This window comes from Budorcas taxicolor, chromosome 10 (genome assembly GCF_023091745.1).
Source record: "Budorcas taxicolor isolate Tak-1 chromosome 10, Takin1.1, whole genome shotgun sequence".
Classification (NCBI taxonomy): domain Eukaryota; kingdom Metazoa; phylum Chordata; class Mammalia; order Artiodactyla; family Bovidae; genus Budorcas; species Budorcas taxicolor.
In genome coordinates this window covers 85962924-85990906 of record NC_068919.1, presented here as the reverse complement: position 1 = coordinate 85990906, position 27983 = coordinate 85962924, and the positions used below count along the sequence as shown (strand labels likewise).

At 49.4% G+C, this 27983-nt stretch overlaps 1 protein-coding gene across 1 annotated transcript in view; it reads right to left on the bottom strand.

The window, feature by feature from the left end:
• Window positions 1-27983, bottom strand: part of ESRRB (estrogen related receptor beta) — a 186631-nt gene that overhangs the window by 41873 nt on the left and 116775 nt on the right. Inside the window, exon 2 of the mRNA XM_052646699.1 lies at window positions 13453-13862. Within this exon, the coding sequence (XP_052502659.1) occupies window positions 13453-13862 (410 nt within the window). The remainder of the gene's footprint in view (window positions 1-13452; window positions 13863-27983) is intronic.

Below are 27983 nucleotides of genomic sequence, written 5' to 3'. Positions count from 1 at the left end.
ATAGACGTATGCAGACTCCACCTCAGGCAAAATCACTCGACTTCTCTGAGCCCCAGTTTTCTCATCTGTCAAATGGGCACGGTATGTTCCCATCTCCTAAAGTCCTATGGATTCAGTGACAGAAAGCACATCCAGGGCGTGGTGAAATGCACGCACTGGGTAGCAGGCAATCAAAGTGAACACGCTCATCTTTACATCCATCAGGGCTGTCAGAGTACATGTAGACAGAGGACTCCAGAATGACTCCTTTCTAGGTGTCAGACCTGAGGCTAGCCACCAGCTCTGACATCTAGGAACATGAGGAAGGGGTCTCCCATGGATAGACCTCAGAGCTGATGTTGTATGTGTGCCTGTGGAAGGGAGCCAGGAATGATCCGGATTTTCAGTGAGACCTCGAGGCGAAGGGGGACCCTCCACCATCAACTCTCTTTGTGCCCCAGGAGATGGAAAAGCCCAGGGGCAACCCCATCAGCTGTCCTTAAACAGTTGCAGAAAAGCGGGTAAGTCCTCTCCCGGGGCTCAGGGATGGGGGCTGCAGGGCTTAGATAAACAGTTCTTGAGGAATTTATGGGCTCTGAGTCTGCTGGCTAAAATCAGAGCCTGAATGGCCACTGTCTTCAGCTCTGGAGTGATCGGGGTGGGCTGATCCCACTTGGTCCCACTCCCTTATTTATATGACTCCCGAGGGACAGAGATTATCCCTGCCATCTCGGCATGGTCTTCAGCTCTCCACCCTTCCCTCCTCCTTACCCTCCAGCTGATGATCTGATTCATGCCGCTGGCTTCAGCTGATGTAATTGGCAAGGACAAGGCAGCATGAAACTTCTACCTCTGCCTGCCTGCTGGATCCCTCCACCTGGAATTCCCTTGGATTACTCATACTTCCTCCAGCTGAACCCATCCTCACCCAGACTTGCTTATACTCTGTCCTTTGTCTCAGCAAAGCCATCACTAAGCCACCTGCCACCTGGATCAGAAACTGAGGGGGCATCATTGACGCATCCCCTCTGTTACTTCTAAGGTCTTTTTCGTCCTAGTTGCCTCATACTTCCTGCCTCCTTCCCCTTCTGCCACAGGTCATTTCCACGACCGTCATCCCTTGCCTCACCTTTAATGCACTTGCCTCCTGTTTTTGATTGTGCCATTTGGCATATGGGCTCTTAGTTCCCCGACCAAGGACTGCACCTGTGCCCCCTGCAAGGGAACTGCAGAGTCTTAACCATTGGACTGCCAGGGAAGTCCCTTCACTTGCCTCCTCCTGTTTCCATTGTCCTTTCCAGTCTCTCTTTAGAGGACGAAATGGCAACCCCACTACAGTATTCTTGCTGGAGAACTCCATGGACAGAGAAGCCTGGAGGACTACAGTCCATCGGGTCGCAAAGAGTCAGACACAACTGAGCGACTATCATTCACTCACTTCCAGTCTCTCTACCCCGACACTGACCCTGGAGAGATGGTATTAACTTTCCTGTGCAAAATGCCTCACTGGATCTCTGGCTCATCACACACACTGACACTTAAGTCTGCAGGCCTTCCCAAGAGCCCACTAAAGTGCAGTCGGGGAGTGAGAACTGTCACCAAAGAATGAAGGACGTTGAAACCAAAGAAGCCAGAGGGGATTCCAAATAAGAAATAAGCCCTTTGTACTGCAGGACCTCAAAAGCCTAGGTGATGAAGACACAGCAGAAGATGGAGGGAGGTATGGGATTGAAAATGGGAATTTGCTGGAAGTCTGTATTTAAGGAGCACCACTCCATGTGCCTGCACAAGAGAGGCCAACTTAATCTCTGGAGAGCATAAGTAAGAGAATCGGGACTCAGGAATATGAGGCTCAGCTGAGGGCAGAGGGAAGCTGAAGCTGAAAAGAGGATCACTGAATACTGCATACCCAACAGTGAGACCACTCAGCCTCACTCCCCAAGCCCACTTCCAGAATCCCAGCAGCCAGATGGACACTCCACCCACCACTCCCGTCACTCCCATCCTCCACCTCCTACTCCCCAACCTGAAGATGAGAAGAACAAACAGCATCAGAGGAAAGACAAGCAGATAAAAATAAGCCAAAGGAGAACTGCTTCTATAGTTTTTATCCCTATTGGCCAAGGATCATCACTACATTTTGGGAAAGCCTTCACTATAAAAACTAACCAGAATAAGCAGGAGGAAAAGTATGTGGAAAGAAACCAGGACAAAGCAAAGGATTAAAACCTCTACAAGCAATTGTCAGTATACTGTTGACTTGAGAAGGTAAAAACACTGTACTCAGGGATTCTCTGGAGAAGGAAATGGCAACCCACTCCAGTGTTCTTGCCTGGAGAATCCCGTGGACAGAGGAGCCTGGTGGGCTGCTGTCCATGGGGTTGCACAGAGTCGGACACAATTGAAGCGACTTAGCATGCATGCATGCATTCTTAGAGTAGGAAATGGCAACCCACTCCAGTGTTCTTGCCTGGAGCAGAGGAGCCTGGTGGGCTGCCATCTATGGGGTCGCACAGAGTTGGACACGACTGAAGTGACTTAGCAGCAGCAGCAGGGATTCCCTGGTGGCACAGTGGTAAAGAATCCACCTGCCAGTGCAAGGGACATGGGTTTGATCCCTCGTCCAGAAAGATCCCACATGCTGTGGAGCAACTAAGCCTGCAGGCCACAAATTTTGAGCCTGTGCTCTAGAGCCCAGGAGCAACTACTGAAGCCTGAGCACTCCAGAGCCTGTGCTTGTTGCCAAGCCACTGCCATGAGGAGCCCAAGGTCCACAACTAGAGCACAGCCTGTGCTTGCCAAAACTAGAGGAAAGCCCACACAGCAACAAAGACCCAGCACAGCCAAAACCAGATTGACTAATTTAAAAAATACCGTACTCATGAAACAAGAACAGCATGTGATAAAAGGAAAATATAAAATGGAGAGCATAGAAATTAAAAATATAAAAAATTTTGGACAGTAGGCTAGAAAAGATGTAGGAATTAGAAGATTGATCCTGGAAGCTCAATATCCAACTCTTAGGAGGTTTTGAAAGAGCAGACAGTGGAGAAGAAGTTATTACCAAGGGAGAAAGGGAGGGAGAGAAGGAGGGGAGGGATGAAAATGTTTAAGACCTAAAGAATATGTGTTTCTAGATCAAAAGGCCTGTTGAGAGTCCAAGAATGAATGAAAAAAGACCTTGAAAAAACTATAGAGGTGGAGAACAAATTAGTGACTGCAAGGTCAGGGAGGGGAGAAAACAGAAGGTGGTGTGCCTGTAAATAAAAGGGTAGTGCCAGGAACCCTGTGCAATGGAACTCTTTTGTATCTTGACTGCGTTGGTGGTCACAGGAATCTGCAGGGTTAAAACTGCATAGAACACACACGCACATACACACACTAGTGAGTACAACTAGTAAAATCTGAATGTGGTTGATGTTTATCAATGCCAATTTCCTGGTTGTGATATCTTGCTAGTAAATATATATAGTTATGTTATATAAACCATATATGTTATGTCATACAGCTACAAACGGTTACGTACGATACATACAGTTATGTAAGATGTTACCACTGGAAGAAACTGGATATACACAGGATCTCTCTGTATTATTTCTTACAACTGCATGAGAATCTACAAGCACCTCAAAACAAAAAATTATAATAACAATATTATTACAAAAGACCTACACACACAATATAGATTCTTTTTGTCATGAAAGACAGTGAGAGAGTAAAAACAAGTCAAATACAAAGGATCAAGAGTAAGATTGGCCACCATATCTCAGACCACGAGGGGGAAACTCTCCGTGCATACACAAATGCACAAAACTCACGTGCATACTCCCCACTCTTTTTTTCTACTTCACTCATCACCCTTGTTTATTTAGGTTGGTTATTGTCAGCTCTGTTCGCTGCTATTTTCAAACACCTAGAACCATACCTGGGAAAGAGTGAGGCTCAATATATGCTTTCTAAGTGAATGAATCAAACTTCTTGACAAGCACCAGAAGCTAGAAGACAAAGCAGCAATGGTGTCCAAATTCTGGGGAGAAACTAGTTTCAACTAGCATCTAATATATGGGTTGAAGGATGCATTTCCACACATCCAAGATGTCAACAGTTTTCCCTGTGCTGTGCCTTCTAGCATGAGCCCCCCGCACCCCAAAAGGGAAGGGCCGAAAAGAGGAAGAGGTACAATCTGGAGAAGAAAGGGTCCAACCGGGAGAAAAGTCAAGGGAACATCCGGGAGGAATTGGCAGTAGGCAAACAGATTTAACTGAAAAGTGTGATATAACCGTATTCAGGCAATGGGAAGATGGGGAAATGTATGTGTGTTGGGAGGGTTTGTATAATGGGAACTAACTCTTCATCTTCCATAACAGGAAGTCAAGAGAAAATGTGAAATTGCTAAGTCAGTAAGTAGAGCTGTAAAGTCAAACTAGTAATTAAGAAGATAAAGGGCTGGATGAAAGATTTTCTTAAACAACTAACTTGAGATTACAGGGCAAGGGGAGAGAGGTAGGGTCAGGGACTGTCATTTTCCATTATGAGTTACGCTTTGAGTCTTTTTTAAACTATGTGTACGCATTATTTGGATAAAAGTTAAAAATTAATTTAACATTAATTGTAAAATTAATTAAAATTAATTGCAAAATTAATTGTAAAAATAAAATATAACCTCCAGGGAAAAGCACATGAGGCACTTCATGGTCTGGCTACCTCGGACCAGTCCACTCTAACCTCGCTTCCACCTAGGCCCCAGTCTTTCGGCTCCAGGAGACCACATGGAGCCTCTGAGCCGTTTCATACCTCCCTCCAGCTGAAACCCCTCCTGGTAAAGTCTTCCACATCCTTGGAGCCTCTGCACTCCCAGGGCCTTTTTTGGTGAGACCCTCTTCTTTTCTGTCCAGGTTTATATGCCCCTTCCTGTTCGCCCCCAACAGGCCTCACCCATCACTCCCCTCCCCACCCCACTCCCAACTGAAAGCAACAGCTTAATGTTCCATCCTAAGGATTTTGCAAGCTGTCCTCCCTTCTGAACCGTGTGCTTACTGGGGAAAGAGACGGGTAGGTCTTTTAATTCTGTATCTCAAGTACAGTGCCGGCCACCTGAAATACCTGTTAATCAAATTAATTTAAAGCAAGAGCCCCCATGCAGAGAAACGTAGAATTCAACGGTGACCTCCCAGTTGCCAAATGCAATCCCCTCCCCTGGGCCTTCCCTTCCTGGTCCTTCCTGAAGCAGCAGACGCCCATCACACCTCTTAAAACCCACTCCTCTGTTAGATTTCATCTCCCTTCTCTGCAGGGACTCTCTCAGGGTCTCTGACCGCTTCTGTTTTTATTGCATAGAATCTAAGATGCTTTCAACAGTAAGACTGCACCATTATTTTATATACCACCAAGAAAGAGAAAGAAAACATCTGCCAATCAAAGTTTGGCTGAGCTTCCTTGCCACTAGCATTTTCTTCTTTTTTCCCCCCCTTATTAAAAGAGCTCTCTGAGATTTAGGTTCAGATTTAATCATATAGCATTCTTGTGCATACATGAAAGGGAAAAGATAAGAAAAATAAATTGAAGATATTGCTAAAATTTCTCAGTGTGACTCTCCCGAATGAATCATTTTTGACCGAAGTCATTATTTCCGTGTTTTTCCACGGAATCATCATCTCTGCTAACAAAGGAGCTGATGATGCTGTGCTTTTCAAGTGTCCCTTGTTGCCTCGGGGCTTTCATTCCAGGTCACTGGCCCCTTTCTGCAAGTTTTTAAGGTGTTTGTGAAGGCAGTGACAACCCCATACAGTTATCGTGTAGCAGACAGTAATCGGCCCAATCCAGAGATGTTATATGGCAGGAGGGCTTCCCAAGTGGCTCAGTGGTAAAGAATCCACCTGCCAATGCAGGAGATGCGGGTGCAGTCCCTGGGTCGGGAAGATCCCCTGGAGGAGGAAATGGCAACCCACCCCAGGATATTCTTGCTTGGGAAATCCTATGGACAGAGGAGCCTGGTGGGCTATGTCCATGGAGGTCGCAAAAGTGTCAGACACAACTGAGTGCCTAGGCAGCAACAAAGCAGACTGTTAACCAGATCTCTTAACTGGACTATTGAAACCACCTCTTGACTGGTTTGCCTGACCTTAAACCCTCCCATTTCATTGCCAGAATTACCTTTCTAAAAGCAGATGTGATTAATTCCCTGCTCAGAAATCTTCAATGGCTTCTCATTGCCAAATATAAACAACAAAGAACAAATCCTATTTATTTAATACCAGGCACTAAGCTGTCATATACCAGACACTAAGGTACACACTGTACTTGCATGTCTCGTTTAATTTCTACAAGAATATGCTAGAAGTAGGAGGTATTTATTAGCCCCATTAATCCCATTTTATTGACAAGAAAATTAAGGCCCAAAGAAACTCAATAACTTGTCCAAGTTGACACCACTAAGAAATTATAAAGTTGGGAGTCTAAACCAACTGAAGCAGCTCATGCCAAAGTATTCCTCTGTCCTCTCCCTGGTGGCTCAGAGGTTAAAGCATCTGCCTGCAATGTGGGAGATCTGGGTTCGATCCCTGGGTCAGGAAGATTGCCTGGAGATGGAAATGGCAACCCACTCCAGTATTCTTGCCTGGAGAATCCCATGGACGGAGGAGCCTGGTGGGCTGCAGTCTATGGGGTCGCAAAGAGTAGGAAACGACTGAGCGATTTCACTTTCACTTCCTTCACACAGCTTGTGAAGCTCTTTGACATCGGGTCCCATGCTCTGCTTCAGCCCCTTACCTACTCACTTCCTGAGCAGAGGGCACTCAACTCCTGTGGGCCTGTTTTGCTGTTCTTTCTGCCGAGCACGTTCACTCCTCACTCCTGCTTAGCTGCCCCTTCCTCTGGGAAGTCCTCCCTGCTCTGCGCGGCTAACTTTCACCCTGTGTCTCACCTGACTTTCACCCTGGCTATGCCTTTGAAAAGAGGATCTGTGATTGTTCTTCCTCTCCCTCCCCCAGTGCCTTGCAGATAGTAACATTTTTGTGGGTTTAATTGATTCTTTTTGTGCACATGAGGAAATTGTCCAGAGCACCCCAGGCCCTGCTCAAGGTCAGCTGCTGGCTGGCGAGTGTCAGGGTTGGGACAGCACCCCACTCCCAGCTCCTACTTACTCCTGGCTTTCATCCTTGTCATAGTCTGTTTCCCCTGGGATCGCAGGCCTCCTTCTCCAGGACAAAAAGCCTGGCTGCTGTCCAAGGCAGGTTAACGCATCAATCACCCCCCACCCAGTCTCCTTGGGGAGTTTCCTTCCAGGCTTGCATCTCGGCAACAAGAGGAAGCTTGGTTCCAGGGCCTCTTTCTTGTTCCTCCCCATCTTAAGGAGCTGCTCCAGGGGCCTTCTGGTAACCTGCAAAGTTGGCCACATGCCCTGGGAACACAGAGAGGGGGACAGGGTGGTCGTACCCTCCGCACAGCTCTCGTGGCCGAGCAGCGTGTGTTGTCAACGGCTTCCATTCCAGCTAGAAGGAAATTCAAATGCGACTCTCACCAGAGTGCAAAGCTGTGTCAGCCTCTCAGCCTCTTCTGCTTAGCCCTCACTCACTCACAACAGCCACGGTGGCCCTCCTCCTGGTACTGAAACAAGCCTGCTGGTTCCTCTGCCTGGAATGCTGGCTCCAGGATTCAAGTCACCTTGTTAACGTGGCCTTACCTAATCCTCAGACTAAATTAGGCCCCCTCTCTCAGCAACCTTGGGCTTCCCCAGTAGCTCAGCTGGTAAAGAATCTGCCTGCAATGCAGGAGACCTGGGTTCGACCCCTGGGTTGGGAAGATCCCCTGGAGAAGGAAATAGCAACCCACTCCAGTATTCTGGCCTGGAGAATCCCACGGACTGTGTAGTCCATGGTGCTTGTCTGGGTCTGTCATTTTGCTTATTTATTTGTTACCACATTTACTGTCTTGCTCACCCTTACCTAGAATACAGGTCCACAGACCAGGGCCCATGGCTTTGTCTTCAGCTCCTGGCACAAGGGTTGGGACTCCGTAAAGTTTCACGAAAGAACCAAACAACTGCTTCACAAGCTTCGATGTAAGGCAGCAAGTCCCCTCAAACATTGCTCTTTAGAAAATAGCAAGTTGCTTTATATCTGGGTCTTTGTGAGGTGTCTCTCATATCAGAGGTGCTGTGTCAGTCACTTCATACTGAACAATAGTGATCTGAGGAGACCCATTGCCCCAAGAAGACCCCAATCGAGGCCTGTCACCCGACTGAATGAGTAACAAAGGCAGGAAGAAATCTAAAACAAATTTAGTTATTCCCAGGAATAAGAGTCACAATAGCAAACACTGAAGAGTCAAAAACAGTATAGTACCTGATATGTTGTGGAAACCATACTATAAATTGACCCAACTACGTGTTTGCGTGCTAAGTCACTACAGTCATGTCCAACTCTGCGAGACCCCCTGGACTGTAGCCGGCCAGGCTCCTCTGTCCGTGGGATTCTCCAGGCAAGAAAACTGGAGTAGGTTGCTGAGCCCTCCTCCAGGGGATCTTCCCACCCAGGGACTGAACCTGCATCGCTTACATCTCCTGCACTGGCAGGTGGGTTCTTTTCCACTAGCACCACCTGGGAAGCCCTAACTATAGAAAATACGTGAACGACGAAGACTTACTACCTAACACAGGGAACTATACTTAATATAATCACCTATAACGGGAAAGAATCTGAAAAAGAATATATGTGTTTAACTGAATCATTTTGCTATACAATTGAAACTAACACAACATCGTAAATTAGCCATGTTTCAATTTTTTAAAACTGACACAACTGAAGAAGAACCATCCTAATGATCTAGGAAATGTACTTAGGGCTCCAAATAGAAATTTGAGAGACGGCAGCATATCCAGGCTCACAAAATCTCCCATAACAGAGATGGAGTGTGTGGAACAGAGATGGAAGGCAGCGTGCTCTGAAACACCACGCTAAGCAATTCGACTCGGAAAGTGGCTCTGGAGAAGGCAAAGACACTTTCATCAAAGAGTCATGCGGAACTTTGGGTAAACTCTGCCTTTTGAAAAAGAAAAGGTTTTTCAAAAAAGAATACCTGGTCTTACAGCATGTGACTGAAAATATGCAAGCATAACAAACAAGCATGCTTATAAGTAAACACGTGACTTTTATCTAGATCCTAAAGGCTTACATACATAAATTAGCCTAGTGTCTTTGGTTTGCCCTCATTGGGAAAATGAGAGATCACTTTGGGGATCGCCTTCTACCCAGACACATTGAGAACTTCCTACGGGCCAGGTACTGTGGAAGGGCATGGGGCTCGGTGGAAAAATCGAGATAAATGTAATGCCATCCCTCAGGAGATGCTGAGGAAGCAGGCGAGCAACGGCAGTGACGGTACAGGGTAGGAAGTATTATCCGCGTGCAGAAGCTTCGCAGGAGCACACAGGGGGGGCAATCAGCGGAACAGAAAGCAGGGTCCTTCCTGAGAGGGTCAGGGTTTGGGGGTACAGCTTAGCATGGACCCCTAGGTGGTCCCTCAAAAGGGCCCCCTCACCACTGCAGTACTCATGACAAAGGTTTTCACTACTGTGGGTCAGTACCACAGCCCAGAAACCTGTGTGGGCTAGCCACAGAAGGGGGCTCCATCTCTCACAGGCAGACTCACATTGTCCAAATTCAGGGACTTGATGGATAAGCCTGGGGATGCCAGCACACTCAAGGAAAAATTGATCTGTCCAGCCAGCATTCTGCCTCACCGTCAAGCTCACTCTGAGCAGAAGACCTATGAGGGACCTAATGCCAAAGTGCAGGGGGTTGTAAGTCTTTTTCCCCGAAAAAAGCCAGAAAAATGTAAACCCTTTAGGCTTTGTGGCCTGAAGGTCTGACTACTACACCACCAAAGCACCAACACAGAGACTATATGTAAACAAATAGGTGTGGCCCTGTGCTAAGACAACTTGATTTGCAAAAGCAGGAAGCTGCCTGCAAACTGTACTTTGCCCACATCTCCCATCCCCTTCCCCCACCTCTCCCATCCCCTTCCCCCATCCCCACAGAGGCAGCCCCCAGCACAGTGCTGAGTACTATGAGCCCAGTAAGCAGTGAGTGCACAATAAATATCTGTAGACAGGGAATGGGATTCTGAGGGCTTTCTCCCTAAGTCTCTTGTGACTCCTTGGTTCCCATAAATTTCTTCTATTAGCGTAACCACTGAATGGAGCAGATGGAAGGAATCTAAAGAGGGAAGGGAGGCTGTGAGCTAGCATGATTTTCAGAGCTGTCCTGGCATTTACTTTGCAAATGGATTATTATTGCATGTGACTAAAGGCCTTTTTCAAAATGGCCTGAATATCTTCCTTAACTGGGGAGGTGCTTAGGAGACTATGCCCTGGGCTGGAAGCCTAAGGCAATGCCTGTAGCCTTGCCTGCTCTAAGCCTTTGATTCCGGCATCTTGAGGGCAGGTACTTTGTGTCTCTCCCTGAAGCACCTTACTCAGGAAAGTAAAGAAAAGTGAAGTCGCTCAGTTGTGTCCAGCTCTTTGTAACCCTGTGGGCTGTAGCCCACCAGGCTCCTCTGTCCCTGGGGATTCTCCAGGCAAGAATACTGGAGTGTGTTGCCATTTCCTTCTCCAGGGGATCTTCCCAACCCAGGGATCGAACCCGGATCTCCCACATTGCAGGCAGACTCTTTATCCAGGGAGGCCCCTAACTCAGGGCAGGGACTCAATGTTCTCTTGGTTTTAAGCTCATCTCTGGGGTTGTCCAGTTGTAGGTGATTTGTTTCCTCTTTACATTTTCCCCACATCTCCAAATTTCCTACAACTGTTATGCTCAGAAACAACAAAATCAAAATCTTTGTTAGAACAATATCAAAGAATTGATAAAATAGCCAGAGCAATCCATCAGCTTTAGATGGACAGTCCCTGTTCCAGACAGATATGTCTTTCTGGTTGTAAATGAATAACTCTTCTTGTGACTAAGGAAAGGGACAAGAGCAGGCCAGTTCCGGTGGCACTAAATGCTCTGTTTGTCTTTGGGCTTCTAGGAAAAGATCGTTATCCTATTCGTGGGAGCAAATAATGAAGACTATTTACAAATCCTTCCTGTGGGCCCTTGCTGAGAATGTTCTCAACACCCAGGTTGCTGTCGAGGGTGTAGTAGGATTCTTGAGTTGACAGCAGCCTCTGCTTTCAGAAAATTTGATCCAGAATTCTCTAGCACATTCAAGAATAAGGAGAGAAGAAAATATAGTTGTCTCTTAAAAGGCAATTTTTCAAAAACTGACCTTCAGGAGTCTAAAATAGTGGCAATCTTACCAAGATTACTTCCCAATTTTAGAAGAAAAACACTGCTCTTTCAGTGGCTTAAACTGTTTTAAACATCTCATGTTTATCCGTCCAATATCCAGTGATATTGATTGCATATTGAACTTGGGGTTTTCAAGCCTGGCTGAGACTTAGAACTGCATACAGTGCTTTTCACATCTAGAAATTCCAGGGCCTCTTCCCAGACTGGGCGATGTGGAGCTAGCAGGGACCCAGCATACATCCATTCACAGTGCTGAAGGCTAGCGCAGTGCCAGACAGAAAAGGGTTCCGTCAGTATTTGCTGAGAAAAGTTGGTACCATGCTCCTTCTGGGAACGGTACAGGGAACTGGGGCCCTGGGGTTCTAGGAAAACTTACTTTTTTACTGTTTCATTCCTTTGTACTATTTGCATATTTGCCATGCTTATATTTTTAAAGAATCCATTTAATAAATAAATTTATCTATAGCTAAAATGGCTTAAATCCTGCTAAGTCAAAATAATAATTGTACTCTTTAAATTAATGATTACAAAAACCTGCTTTGTAAGATAAAATGGATTATGTCTTGTCTAAGTAATAGACAGTAATACTAACAGTATCCCTTAAGTAAATCTTAAGGGATACTACAAAAGTGAAAATAATAATTGCAGACATTTATTTAGTGCTTACTAAGTGCCAGGCCAAAACATGAGTGCTATATATATATATATATACACACAGTACATACAATGCATTTTATATATATATATAGTATATAATTAAGCCTCTTTTGAACAGCTCTATGTGAGGTAGCCATGACACCATCTCACCTTTCGTGGGAACAAACTAAAGCAGAGAAACTGAGGCAGCCCCCAAGGGCACTGAGCAGTAAGGTAGGCGATGGAGCTGTGCGACCCAGAAGCCCACCCAGCAGCTGGACAGGTCAACACACCGTTTCAACTAACACGCAAAACTGGACACATCCGAGGACCCTTAATTAGTTTAATAATAACTTCTCACAAGAAAGTTAAGCAAATACTTGTTGACTGAACAAGCCAAGAATCATCCATGGAAGCTCAGCTTGCCTCTTCTAAAAGAGAAATAGGGGAGGGGGGCAAGGGAGAATACCCCCGGACCACCAGGCAGGGCAGGGACAGGAAAGCACCCTGAGTTTTCTCTAGTCTGGTTTGCAGTCTCTGCCCCCAGGGGACAGCATCTCTCATCTCAGGGACCTCCACGAGCAGGGCTTTTGGTCTATCCTAGCGTCAGGCTGGCACTTAGTAGGAGCTCACAGACAGTCAATGGGATGCACAAAGCAAGGGCTCTACCTGTGACCTACTGTAGTATGAGTCTTGGTTACTATGCGCAGCCATCATTATCCCCTATTTACCTAGGACTCACTTCTCAGCACTGGAGGGCTCTTTCCCACCCATTGAGAGAGGCAGCCACCCCATGGCCTTCGGAACATGACTCAGCCGACACGCACACGCTTTGTGAAAAGTCCACAAAGTCGAGCCACTCGGGGATGGGACAGGATGAGTGTTCAGGGTGTGGTGGGGGGGAGATTCCCCTTGCTCTTCCTTGACTCTTTAAAGATAAAGTGAGTAGTCACAGTCCACTTGTGCAATTAGTGAAAGTGAAGTTGCTCAGTCGAGTCCGACTCTTTGCAACCCCATGGACTGTAGCCTGCCAGGCTCCTCCATCTATGGGATTTTCCAGGCCAGAATAATGGAGTAGGTTGTCATTTCCTTTTCCAGATGATCTTCCAAACCCAGGGATTGAACCCGGGTCTCCCGCACTGTAGGCAGACGCTTTACCGTCTGAGCCATCAGGGAACAAAACGAGAGACCCAGTACAGTTCAAGAGGTCTGGAATTGCAGGGCAAATAGGGCTGCTAACAGTTTCCCCTCTAAAATCAGCTCTTTAGGGTCACACATTTGACAATGTTTCCCATCCTAGGCACACCTAGGCATTTGTGCAGATCTTCCGGGGTCCCCTAAGCAGGGGGGAATGCCATTTCAACAACAGCCCGCGAGTTAGAGCCCACGTCCAGAATCCCAGGATGAGCAGCCCCGGGGGACGGAAAGGAGAGCCTCCGGAACCTGGCATCCAGAGGCAGCCTGCAGCGGCAGCTGGCTCTGGGGGATCACTGGCTCCCTGCTGGGCCACACCCCCACCCCTCCCCGGCCGCCCGGCGGCCCGTACCTTGGATGGTCCTCTTGAAGAAAGCCTTGCAGGCCTCGCAGGAGGCCACGCCGTAGTGGTAGCCGGACGCGATGTCCCCGCACACGAGGCACAGGCGCTTGGGGATGGCGTTGAGCATGTACTCGCACTTGATGGCCGAGTCCTCCATGAGGCCGCCCGCACAGTCCTCGTAGCCCTTGCGGCACGGGGTGCCTCCCAGCCCGGCGCCCGCGAACATGGGCGGCGAGTCCAGACCGTTGGCGTGGGCGCCCAGGGCTAGACCGAAGCCTCCGCTGGCGTCCGACGAGCCGCTGGGGCTGTGGTGGCTGAGGGCATCGATCCCCGAGGACGGGCTGGACGGCTCGGTCTTGATGAAGGAGCCGCAGCTGGAGCTCAGGTGCCGGTCGTCTGCGGACATCCTGTTCAGCAGCCTGGGGACACAGAGAGCAGGAGTCAGCTCGGAGAGGGTGCGGTGGTGTGACGTCCCCAGGAATTAGCTCTGGGCTCGGGCACCGGGTGGGTGGGGTGGCTGGGAGGGGCTTTATGCTAGGTATTGGTGAGATAAATGCTGGCGGGGGTGGGGGAGAAGTCAGTTTCGCTGGGGGCAAAAAGGAAGAACGGCACAGGCCAGAGTTTCTGGCATTACCCCCCAGAACCTTCTGAGTCCTCAAAATGAAAACTCCTGTTTGATCAATAAACTTCAGATGAGGCACCCCACCCCTCTGCAAACTGCTGGCCTAAAGGGTGACAAAGTGGTAACCTTCGGCCAAAATATCTGGCCAACCTTCCCACGCAAGAGTAATAGACTTGAAGTCCGAAGGCGACAGCCCTCGGACCAGACACCCTCAGAACCACGACCCAGTGACCCACCTCACCAGACTCCCTCCCCATCCCCACCCCCACGCTGGGGCAGCAGGTTAACCCAGCCTTGGAGCTTCCCCTGAAGGCCACCATCACCGAGACCGGGACCAGAGGTGCCAAGCCTCCTGACCAAGGCAAGACACAGGGCCTGTGGCCAAGGCATCAGCCAAATTGGCTGCCCTCTGGGGATCCCCTCTGGCCGGGGCACATCTGGAGGGTGGCCCCCAGGCCCCCTCTCTCATTCCCCTCTATCGCCCCAGAAGAGACCATGCCTCCATCATGCAACATGAGGGAGCCCTCCAACCCCAACTCTGAGCATCACCCCGCTGATTCTTAACCTTAAGTTTCTACCTCCAAGCGCCCCTGCCTCACTGCAGAGTCAAGGGAGCAAGAACAGCAAGGCAGGATCACCATAAAGGGTCATAAAACATTTCCCATAAGGAAAATCCCCCCTCCCAGAACCGCGATGGGTGGGTGAGAAGGCAGGCCAAGTACCAGGACCAGGGGAGGGGCTTCTCTCCCATGTGAACAAGAAGAGTGAAGGGCAGGGAAGTGTACTCAGGGAAGCCCAGCCACAGCCCACACTCAAGAGCTCTGGGCCAGGCCAGCCCTAGAGTCAGGAGGCTGGGTCAGGGTCTAGCTGCCCATCTGTGCATGTCCTGGCCTCACCTGGTGGAGGTACAGAGGAGGCCACGGCGGATGCCTGAGAAGCAGGTGGAAGTTAAGAAGGAAAGGTCCTGGAGAATGAAGGGGGCTGGAGAGGGTGGGAGTACCACCCCGTTCATGGAAAGACGGGCCCGGCTGGGAGGGAGGGTCCCAGTGCTGGAGTCCTACCTCCAGTGATGCTCAAAGGTAGCCCCTTGTTTTCTGAGCAGCTCATTGAAGAAAGCATGGATCCCCAAGTGGGGAAAGGGCTCTCCTATCACAACCACAAAGCCCACCCTCACAACACAACCCTGGCGCCACTTACCCACACCACCCAAGGCAGTTACGATGGGGAGGGGCCCCACCAATGATCTCATAGTCACTGCCCCTCCCAGGGGGCTGTTCCATCCGTCTACACTTGAACGTGTCCGGAGGCATTGCCCGGCAGACAGTTCTAATCAGAAGCTGGGAGCTTTCTCTGATAAGAAGGATAAAAGATCCCTAAAAGGCTCCTACTGTCAAGAAATTTATTATCTACTGGAATGTAGTGTTTGAAGATAGAGGCTCTCGGGTCTCTCTGGTTTCAAACTGAATACTCCTGAGTCTTCTGAGACGCCTCTTCTGCTAGCTCCCTTACACCTCTGACTGGTGCCCTGGCATGTCCCCGGTCATCTGCCTCCCGTCCATCCATCAGCAGGCCCCTGGCGTGTCCTCAGGAAACACCATCAGCCTGAGCAGGCACAGAGGCGCCTGTGGGTTCACCCCCTACTATGCCCTTGCACTGGGCCTGCAGGGAGGGTGGACTAGGTGCTCTTACATTTACAATCCCCTCCCACTGCTACTTTGTTGTTCAGAGGCTAAGTCTTGTCTGACTTTGTGACCCCATGGACTGCAGCACACCAGGCTATACTGTGCTTCGCTATCTCCCAGAGTTGGTTCAAACGCATGTCCATTGAGTTGGTGATGCCATCCAACCATCTCATCCTCTGTCACCCCCTTCTCCTCTTGCCCTCAATCTTTCCCAGCATCAGGGTCTTTCCCAGTGAGTCAGTTCTTTGCATCAGGTGGCCAAAGTACTGGAGTTTCAGTACTTTGAAACTGATGGAGCTTCAGCATCAGTCCTTCCAATGAATATTCAGGACTGATCTCCTTTAGGATGGACTACTTGGATCTCCTTGCAGTCCAAGGGACTCTCAAGAGTCTTCTCCAGCACCACAGTTCAAAAGCATCAATTCTTCGGCGCTCAGCTTTACAGTCCAACTCTCACATCGGTACATGACTACTGGAAAAACCACAGCTTTAACTATAGGGACCTTTGTTGGCAAAGTGATGTCTCTGCTTTTTAACATGCTGTCTAGGTTTGTCACAGCTTTTTTTCCAAGCGGCAAGCGTTAGGGTTCTGCAGTTCCCAGAAACATCCCAGGCCTGCTGTGACAAACACGGCAGGACAAGTCAGCTTCCAGACCCAAGCCCTCCTCCCTCAGGCTTGTGAGTGCCCCAGAGATTTTGGAAGACACACTTGGGAGTCAACAGTAATTATCGCAACTGCTATTTAGTGAGCACGTTTTATATACCACCCACTTCAGATCTGTCCCTCGGGTGTACAAGAAGCTCGTGCCCAAGGGAAGCAGTTGGAGAGCCCTACAGCTACGTCCAGTGAACAATTTTCCAACCCACCCTCATGGCTCAGTCAGCCCTGACGGACACCCAGGCCAGGCAGTGGTTTCACGCCCTAAGCCTTGGTTTTCCCTCCTAGCCCTCTCCTTGAAGGCTTCAAGAGGCACAAGCACAAAGCACTCTTTAGTGGGCTGCACAGCCAGGACGCACCCTGTCCAGGCCACCGCCTCCAGGCCCTGGCCGAGTGACTCTAGGACTGAGAAGGAAGCAAACTTGCCCCCCACCTCAGAGTTGGTACAGAAACCCAGCTGCTAATTTAGAGCCTGGGCTCCAGCTGCGAATCTGCTGATTTCATTCCTGCAGGCTTCTCGTTTTGGTGACCCTTATTTTGGCCCCACTAGAATGTCTACGCCAAGGAGCTTCAACACGTACTCCGGGCACCAGGGTGCCAAGGGCTGACCAGATAGGAGGACATGCCCAGCACAGCTCATGATGTCAAGAAGCTCATCCTCTCACCAGAAGGACAGACACTAAACAAGCACGTGTGTGCAGGGCGCCAGCAAGGCAGGGGGTGGGCTGGGCACACTCCACTAACAGGGGCTCACCCACCCTGCCCCTCTGGTCTGGTTTCATTCATTCACACACTCATTTGTATTTGCATTCTTTTTCCCTCCAGGAAACCTGCCCCTCCCCCCACCCATCCTTAGCCTCTGGACATCACTGTTTAATTCAAAAGCAAAATGTAACGAGAAAGGGAAAGAAAAGGGCCAAGGAGTAGCGGCCAGAGGAGCTGAGAAGAGAGAGTGAGTTGTGCAGTGGAGACAGTCATCAAGAAGCGGGTGGCGGCAGGTCACGCGCCCCGCAGGGGAAGTCAGGAGTGCACGTGTCCCCTTCAGTGAGCAGTCAGGATGTGGCTGGTGACGTCCCCAGAGCCGTGTCCTGGCATGGGGCGGGGGTGGGGCTGGGGGGCGGGAGCCATTCAGCCAGAGCTGCAAGAGGCCCTGGAAGCAGACAGTTTTTCTGGAAGCCCGGGCAGAGGAGAGGGTAGGGGTAGGGGCTTCCTTGCACACCTTTGCACAGCACCGTCCACTTGAACTCAGGGGTGGTGGAGGCAAAGAAGGAATGTTTTTGTTGTTATTGGCGGTAATTTATCTGCTTCTTTGATGAGGGGGAGGGGTGTGTGTCAAGAATGTAAGGAACTTAAGAAATTTAAAAATTACTTTCCAGTTTGCCTGAAGCAACCCTGATCCCACCTACTGACCCAATATAATTATCCACCACTCCCCATGTCTCCCCAGAGGAGACAATGAATTCTATGGTGACTCTGTGTTACATGCTAATGGTAAAGAGCAAATCAAGATGGAGAGGTTGAGATGACCGAAGATGAGTATCAGCTTTTCTCAAATTCTGGTCCAGCCTTCATCAGAGTCAGCCAAGGTGCTGGTTGAACAGGTAGCTTCCTGGACTGACCCCATGTTGTTGCTTAGTCAATGACGCCATGAACTGTAGCCCTCCAGGCTCCTCTGACCAGGGGATTTCCCAGCGAAGAATACTGGGGTGGGTTACCATTTCCTTCTCCTGGGCATCTTCCTGACCCAGTGATTGAATCTATGTCTCCTGAATTGGCAGGCAGGTTTTTTTTTTTTTTAACCACTAAGCCACCTGGGAAGCCCAGTCATATTTTGAACATTCATCCCTGTAGGTGGGGCCCAGAATTCTGCATTTTTGGTCCTGTGTGTTGGTTTGTTTTTAGCACCGCAGCTGTGATTCTCAGAGAAGTTAAGTTTGAAACCTACAGGAATAACACAAGCGGTCAGGGGACCCGGTGGAAGTCCGCAAGGAATCTGGATGTCCCTGAAGAGAACTGAGCTGAGGCAGTACAAGGGGGAAGGAAGGTTGGCAGAGGGGAAGTTTGGAGGTGGTCTCTCTCATCCCCCAGGCAGCCTCTCCACACTCCATGGAATGGGAGGTGAGGTCCGGAGATCTAGCAAAAGGAAGGAAGTTTGCAACAGCAACTGCGGGAGGAGGAGAGAACAGAAATCAGGGGCGTAGAGGCTCACCAGGCCCCTTAACTCAGCCTGCAAGGCAGCAACACAGGGAAGCTTCGACCTGTGTTTCTCAACCCAGGCACTAGTGACATTTGGGGCTGGTCATTCCTCACTGTGGGCCAGGCTGTGCACCACAGGTCGGTCAGCAGCATCCTTGCCTCTGCCCGCTAGAAGCCAGTAGCACCCCCACCCGCAGAGACGACAACCCAAACCTCTAGGCACGGCCAGATGGTCCCTGGGGGACAAACTGCCCCCAGCTGAGAACCACTGACTTGGCTATTGGAGGGAAGGGGGAAGGCAAGGGGCCCGGAAGCTGGGGGTGTCGTTTGCGGATGGAATAATCTCAGAGAGCCCAGAACTGGGAGAAGATGGAAGGCCAGAGGATGGGTGGGTGGGGTTCCCAGTGGGTGGAGGCTAAAGTACAGAAGGAGGAAGAACTCGGACAGCTGGAAGGATGGGAGGCTGGGTCAGGGAAGATCTCAGAGATTGGAGCCAGGATGCCAAGGCTCAGGAGGATGTGGCCACAGGGCGAGTGGCCAGGACGGGATGCAGGAAGAGCGTAGCATCGGGATGAGGCAGAGGTGTCGACACGTGTGCCCTGGGGAGGAGAGGGTCACGTGGAGTCCACCATCTGTGGTTGGCTGGGGCCCAGTTCCCAACTGGTCGATGACTATTGACTTTACGGGAGGGGCCCAATGCCCCATCTGAGCGGTCTTTGAAATAGCAATAGTCAGTGGTCTAAGTTCCCGGAGGCATTCTCTTCCCTCTAATTCAGCTCGAATCAGGAGCACAGCTAGAGCTGCCCTGGCCTCAATGTCACCACCGTCTGATTAACATGGCCCCCCAGCGCCGACCCAGGCCTGCCCCTATTCGCATCCAGTGTGGGGCCCTTACCCCAGAGGGGTAAGCTCCTGGGATGCCTGAGCTTACTCTGCCTCTGCCAGATAATCACTTTGCTGGACAGTGAAGTGGGTTGGAGGTTTTCCTAATACAGACACCAACAGCATCTTGGAAGTTCTGATGGAAACCCAAACCATTCAGCTCTTCTGTCATGAACCTAACCCTAACCCTAAAGGAAGAGAAACTCCAAGGAATCAACAAGAAAGTGATCGTCAGTTTTTTAAGCTGGAATCCCAGGGGTCTACCCCCTTCAAGGCCACTTGCTGGTGGGCAGGCTGAAGAAAAGAAGCTTCGGGGGGAAAGAAGTCTCCTGGAGGGAAGAGGCATTGGCCAGCCTGATGGGCCTAGGGCCTGGCTCTCTGTCCTCTGCGGAGTAAAGTCCAGTCACCACACGCCAGAATTGGGGTCACGCATAGAGGGGCTACCCTCAGAATCAGCTTTTGGCTCTGTGCCAGGCTGCCCTGCAAGAGCAGAAACAAGCCTCCAAGTCACTTAATGGTTACAAGCCATTGCTCTGATGTGAGCCAGTCATAGTAGCTGTTGACTTTGAGTAAATAGGTCAATCTCTCTGGGCCTCGAGGTTCCTCATCTGTAAAATGGCTCTATCACAGCACCTCCATCATAGGGCTTTTCTGTGAGCAGGGGCTAGATTGAGGGCAGGAGGAGGAGGGGGCGATAGAAGATGAGATGGTTGGATGGCATCACCAACTCAGTGGACATGAGTTTGAGCAAACTCTGGGAGATAGTGCAGGACAGGGAGGCCGGGCCTGCTGCAGTCCATGGCGTCACAAACAGCCAGACATGACTGACCGACTGAACAACAATAATGTAGGCAAAACGAACATGCTGGGGCCCAGCAAGCTCTCAGTGGACAGTGTCTGTCTTATGATTCTCCCGGAAACCCCTCCCAGAAAATCCAGCAGCTGGCTGCAGCCTGGGGTTAGACCCAGCAAAGCTCTTCCCTCAACCAAGTCCCCATTTCTAGAACTGAGGATAATTCCACAAGGAACTTGCCATTTACCAGGAGAGAAAAGTAGTGGGTTAGGAAAATTAAGAGGATAAATAAGCCTGAAACGGGAATCCACTCTACAGAAGAAAAAACAGCTTCTGAACACTTGAGAGACTCTTATGTACATTCCCATAATTAATTTGCTAACCAGAAGCCACTGAGCTGTTCATTAAAGCAGACCCTCAGATCCTCCAGCAAGGCTTTATTTGTTATGTATCAGCCCCCCAGGCACTTGAAAGTAACAGAGCTAAACTTCTTCACAAATAAGGTTAGAGAATGCAGAATGAGCCTTTATTGGAGGGATAAGATGAGGAGGACCACGTGGCTAAATGTGAGTAATTGACAAGGTCCCCAGCATTCCTGCTGGGACATGGATTCCTGAGGACTTATCACATGAGAGGAAGGGGAAAAAGGAGGGAAGGAGGAAGAAAGGGAGGGGTGGAGGGTGAGGAGGAAGGAAGTGTCATGAACCAAGGCTTATAATTAATCCAATTTCATGCATCTGAGTCCATTCTTCATATATATATATATGCTTTTTTCCCTTACACTTATATATTTCTTTAATTCAAACTGACCTTCTCCTGCAGTAGCCTGAAACACCCATTTCAATACATAGTGTTTTTATCTCTCATGAAATCTTGCCAGGCGTATCTTTCAATGCTGGACCCATTTTCCTGGACAGACACCAGCACAGTGGGAATCAGAGCATCATAAATACTCAGAGATTCTCCTGCCTGACCTAGTGACCTTCAGAGGAGGAGCTGAAGACCCCAGAAGTTGTGGCTCATTCAAAGACACTTACTGGAGAGCCAGGCTGGCTGGGGGATGCCTGGAGACACAGCAGGGAGGTGACCTGTGCAGGGGAACAGGGTGACTCTGCCCACCTGTTACCCTCCATCACCACGTCCACTACTGCAGGTCCTGTGCTGGTTTGATTTTTGTCTGGTCTCCTTAGGAATGCTTTCCTCATGCTTTTTCTCTCTCTTCCCTTAAGAGTGACTTAAGACTACAAAATGACCCAATTGCAAACTGGCTTCAGTAAGAGCCTGCCTCCCCCTGTATGCTGCAGCTCAGGCAAAAATCTGTAATTAAGCATCTTGTCGTTAGAAAGATTAGTCAAAACCAGGCTGATCCCAGACAACTGATTGAAATCTCGTTCCACACAAATTACGGCACGGAAAATAATGATGGGTAATTAGTGCCCTTCAATCGGGATTTTTATCCATGATGTCCCAGGCTGCATCCATCATCATGAGAAGAGAGAGGCTTTGCCAAAGCAGGAGGAGACTGCCGGGCACTGAGGGGCTACCCTGGGACACCGGGAGGGCCGGGTCCCCTGGCAGAGCTCCAGCCCACAGTGGACAGCCACTGGCTCTTCTTGTGGCTGTGTGCAGATTAGACAGAGGGGCCCCCTCTGGGCAGACCAATTCAAAACTTCAGCCCTCACCCCGGTCCTCTCCGGGGAGTGCCTTCATGCAGGGGCCCAAAGTACCTGATGGCTCTCACTTTAGCCCATCTGGCTAAACTCTGGCCTCTGACACCACAAACAGATGTGTCTGGAGGAAGGACAGCTCATAATTTCAAAAGATGCCCCCAAATACACCTCGAGCAATTTTCCTTTCAATTGCTATTGGAGATCTGACATCTAGGAATCTAAACTCTTCTTGAGTCTGTTTTTATTTTCACCCCTTAATACGCAGTGATATATGGCATAAATATTCCACCTACTGTCACTGAACAGATTCGGCAGTTTTCAGATGACATTTAATCCTAGAGGCGCCATGGTGTTGGGCCATAGAGCTTAGTGGTTGGCGCTGGATTGCCTGAGTTTGAATTCCAGTTCTGTCTCTCACACGTAATTTAATCTCTCTGAGCCTCAGTTTATTCATCTGTAAAATGGGATGGTGATAATGATCCTATGTATCTCATAGGGTAGTCTTGAGGATTAGTGAATTAATACAGAAAAGAGCTTAGAGCTATACCTGGGAAAGTGCTCAGTAAGTACCGCTAGCAGTTGCTACCAGCACTCTTTTTGGTAATGAGGAGACAGTTTCCATTCAGTGTCTAATAAGTTCTGTCGCACAGCAAGCAAGCCTGTCTTGCCCCCCTCCCCTTCCCGTCATTCATCCATCGTGCATCCATCCCTCCACCATTTAATCCTGCATTTGTGTGCTTCTCTGCATGCTGCAACCTCCACTGAGAAAGTTCCTTTTCGGACAAAGGGGTTCCTTATTCAGGCGCTACTAGAACCAACTATTGGAACTAACCAGCCTCTCTTCTGGGAGCTGCCAACCAGCTCCAGCATTCTCCCGCTCTCATTCCCACGCGCACACCGAGATGCCATAGGAATCGCCACACGTGTAAGGCTCTCTACCTGCTGGCCCAGCAGAGTGACCCAGAGCTGTGCTTGTGACCCATGCTGGGCAGTGTCTCTCCCTTGAGACCTTGCTGTCACGGCTGCCTCTCCAGGGACAAAGGCCGTAAGATGGACATTTCCAAGTGTGAGCGAGGTCATACTTCACACCGTGGTGCAGCAAGAAAGACGAATATGGAAGCTGGCAGTGGAGAAGGGTACTGGCCAGGGGCAGAGCCCCAGGAGCCTCAGCTGGCAGCTACCAGGCAGCATGGCAGTACCTACGCTCAGGGGAACGATGAGGCATGATTCCTGGCTGTGGCAGCTCAGACGGGCGGCTGTGACAGCTAACCACTCCCCACCATCTCATCCATTCATGCACTCACCCCCTCCTTCCTTCATTCATTTCAACTATTCCTTGAGTATCCATGGTGTGCCAGATACCGTTCTAGCCTCAAGGATGGATTGGTGTCCAAGGTGGACAGGTTTCTGTCCTCAAGGAGTGGCAACACTGCATTTCATTGACTTTAAGCTATACCCATATATTCACTTTTTTTTTTTGGTCTAGTTTCCCTTTTTTTTTTTTTTCTTCACATTTTAACATCTTGGCAATCAGAATGCATCTTGAATCGATGGCATGCCATAGTTTCATTTAATTAGTGGTTATAAAAATAATGGTGTCTGTGTCTTGAGAGTCCCTTGGATTGTAAGGAGATCCAACCAGTCCATTCTAAAGGAGATCAGTCCTGGGTGTTCTTTGGAAGGAATGATGCTAAAGCTGAAACTCCAGTACTTTGGCCACCTCATGCGAAGAGTTGACTCATTGGAAAAGACTCTGATGCTGGAAGGGATTGGGGGCAGGAGGAGAAGGGGATGACAGAGAATGAGATGGCTGGATGGCATCACCGACTCAATGGACATGAGTTTGGGTGAACTCCGGGAGTTGGTGATGGACAGGGAGGCCTGGCGTGCTGCGATTCATGGGGTTGCAAAGAGTCGGACATGACTGAGCGACTTAACTGAACTGAACTGAACTGATGATGTCATAGATTCAATGAAATATGATAATAAGTATAGCTGAAATGGCCATGAGTTCACCAAAACCAGCTTCACGTTCTGCTTAGACACAGGAAGACCACACTTCCCAGTCTCCCTTGCAGTCAGCTGTGCCCATAGACTGGGTCCTGGCCAAGGGCATGTGGGCAAAGAGATGTAAGCCACTCCCCCATCTGGCTCATAAAAATCTCCCCTGGCCACTCCCTGCCCCGCCTCCTCTCTCTCTCTCTCTGTCCTTCCCCGTCTGCAGGCCACACAGGGTCCAGGCAGAGGCTCCAGGAGGGGACTCCAATGCCCAGGGGCACAGCAGAGCCACAAGTTGGAAGGACCCTGAGCCCATGAAAAACTTCACGAAAGGCTGTCTGCCAAGCAGCTTCCCCAAAATGTTAGGTGGGCACAGTATCACCTGTCAGGCTAAGCCGCTGAAACAGGGGTTGTACTGAATATATGACAATAACCAGTGTTACCCACTCTATCAAACACAACCAGTCAAACAGCATAGTGATGAGCACTATGAAGAAGGCAGGAGAAGGGGACGACATAGGATGAGAAGGGGACGACAGAGGATGAGAAGGCTGGATGGCATCACCGACTCAATGGACATGAGTTTGAGCAAGCTCCGGGAGTTGGTGATGGACAGGGAGGCCTGGAGTGCTGTAGTCCATGGGGTCACAAAGAGTTGGACACGACTGAGTGACTGAACTGAACTATGAAGAATGAGAAGGGCCAGGGCACGGATGGCAGAATAGAACAGTATCCGGACACAGTAGTCAGAAAAGGCTTCTCTGAGGAGGTGACATTTTAAGCAAAGCTGGAGCAAAGACAGGGTGAGAAGCACAGCGGGAGAGCTCTGAGTTGGAGGAACAGCAGAAAGACGTGGAGAGGCCCGCGGACAGGGCCCTCTCCCAGTCGGCAGCACTTGGACCAGGCAGGAAATCAAAGCGCCCCTGGTCTGTCCCGGGGCCACCTGCCTTGGCTGAAGCCCCCAGTGATAAGGAGGTCAGTAGTTTAGGTGGCAACTGCTTCCATCTTTAGATAACTTAGATTATTTTGCAAGTTCTTTGTCAAGAGCCAAAATACTTCTTCTCTCTGGAGCTTTCAGTTATAGTTTGTACAACTCCCTCCCTCGGGACCTACAGAACAAGTCTAACCCCCTTCCACCCGACAGGCCTGCAGACGGCTAAAGGCGGCTTCCTGCTCCCTGCTGAGTCCTGTCCTCACCAGAACACATCTCCTGGACCTAGAATCACTCCTGCTCACATTTTGCCCTCCTTTGCGAATAAGCCATCTGCTCTGTTTACTCTTCATAAAAAGGAACATCAGAACAGAGAACAGGGACTTCCGTGGCAGTCAAGTGGATAACAGTCTGCCAATGCAGCGGACACGGGTTTGATCCCCGTCGGGGAATATTCCACATGCCGCAGAGCAACTAAACTCGAGCACCACAGCTACTGAGCCCGAGCACTGCAATGAAGAGTAGCCCCCGCTCTCGGCAACTAGAGGAAGCCTTCATGTAGCAATGAAGACTCAGCACAGCTAAAAATTAATGAACTTTAAAAAAAGACTTTGTCTTTCAATGCAGGGTGCTGCGGGTTTGATCCCTGGTTGGGGAACTAAGAACACACATGCCTTGTGGCCAAAAAAAAAAAAAAAAAAAAAAAAAACAGAAGCAATATTGTAACAAATTTAATAAAGACGTTAAATTTGGTCCACATCAAAAAAATAAAAAGAAAAATCTTAAAAAAAAAAAAGAGCACAGCCTTCAGGTGAGTTCTGATCAGTGTAGAACGGTTCTGACACCTCCTTCATCCTCGATGCTCTCCTTCTGTGGAGGCGGCCCTAAGTGGAGTCGGCATTTAAGGATCTTGGCTCACACTGCTGACTTCTACTCTGCTCCTTGTGCGGTCACACGCCTGAGGCTCTTCTGCTTGTGCTGTTCCTGCGCCTCACTGCCTGCTTCCTACGTGCACTCCTGCAGGGCAGTGTGCAGACCCAGTGAGAGAGACCACACTTCCATCTGCCACCTGGTCACAGCAGCGGCCCTTTGCATGTGGCCTTATCCACCACAGGGATGACACAGGAAGCTTGGGGCTCCCAGCATCCACTTCTCTCCCTGACTCAATTTTCCAGCCTTCATGCCGAAGGGCAGCCTGGGCAGATGACAAAGAGATGTCTTAACTCGAAGGACAGCTGAGAACCTGGCATTGCTGCCAACTGGGAACCACTCCTGAGCTCTGTAATGGTGACCACAGGAGGGCTCATTCTGTGCTGGTCACAAAACTACATGCACGAGATTCCTATCAACAACCTGTTATTCCCCCATTTTGCAGATGAGGAAACAGAAGCCCAGAGGGGCTAAATATCTTGGCAGGGAACACATGGCCAGAAAGTGCTGGAGTGAGTTAGTTACAAGGCGAAGGGGAGAAAGTCACAACATTCTTTGGCTTGACACAGCCAAGGCATCCCTATCACACCCGCAGGAAGGCAGGGGTCTTTCTGCAGCTGCCCACTCCTCCCTGGGGTGACTTCAGGCCAGCCACACTGGCCTCCTGCGCCCTCGCACCACACCCCACCCTGTACATGAAAGCAGGGACTGTGTTTGCTTTCTCTGCTGTTCTCCACAGTCAAGGATGCTTCCCGGTACAACAGATGTTCAGAAAATATTTGTTAAGTGAAGGAGACGGTGAGAGTTGGGTGGGATCTGAGGCTTACCTAAGGTCTGCCCCTCTGGCTGTGACAGGAACACGCCTGAGCCACAAGACAGAGCCAGAGTCAGGGAAAGGGAGCCAGCCAGCACCTCAGGAGCAGAGATCCAGCCAACCGTCCCACTGGAAGGACCTAACACTTGCCCTCAGTTCCCACCAAATTCTGCTAGTCCTGGTGGAAAAGACTTTGCGAATGATGTATGCATTTTTCTTACTTTTATTTATTTACTTAAGTGCCCCAAACCATGTAATATGTTTGGAAGCAACTTCGAGAAGCTAGCCTGTCAGATCCACTGATCAAGAAATCTAGTTTTGAAACATTAAAGAAGATATTTTAACACAAGAAGCAATGTAATCAATAAAAACCTGTGGGATGTAGGGTTGGAAAAAGGCTGCCTCACCCTCGGAGCCAGGACCCTGACTCTGTATAAGTGAAGAAAAGCCATGACTGCTCCTTGCCCTCTAGAGGGGACAGAAGCAGACGCAGGAACAAGGGTTCTGGGCCCAGATCACCTGGGTTTGAATCCTGGCTTTGTCACTCATTCTCTGTGCAGTCTATGCCCCAACCAGTAACGCTGAAGAAGCTGAAGTTAAACGGTTCTATGAAGACCTACAAGACCTTTTAGAACTAACACCCAAAATAGATGTCCTTTTCATTATAGGGGACTGGAATGCAAAAGTAAGAAGTCAAGAAACACCTGGAGTAACAGGCAAATTTGGCCTTGGAATACGGAATGAAGCAGGGCAAAGACTAATAGAGTTTTGCTAAGAAAATGCACTGGTCATAGCAAACACCCTCTTCCAACAACACAAGAGAAGACTCTACACATGGACATCACCAGATGGTCAACACCGAAATCAGATTGATTATATTCTTTGCAGCCAAAGATGGAGAAGCTCTATACAGTCAACAGAAACAAGACCAGGAGCTAACTGTGGCTTAGATCATGAACTCCTTATTGCCAAATTCAGACTTAAATTGAAGAAAGTAGGGAAAACCGCTAGATCATTCAGATATGACCTAAATCAAATCCCTTATGATTATACAGTGGAAGTGAGAAATAGATTTAAGGGCCTAGATCTGATAGAGTGCCTGATGAACTATGGACTGAGGTTCGTGACATCGTACAGGAGACAGGGATCAAGACCATCCCCATGGAAAAGAAATGCAAAAAAAGCAAAATAGCTGTCTGAGGAGGCCTTACAAATAGCTGTGAAAAGAAAAGAAGTGAAAAGCAAAGGAGAAAAGGAAAGATATAAGCATCTGAATGCAGTGTTCCAAAGAATAGCAAGAAGAGATAAGCAAGCCTTCCTTGGCGATCAATGCAAAGAAATGGAGGAAAACAACAGAATGGGAC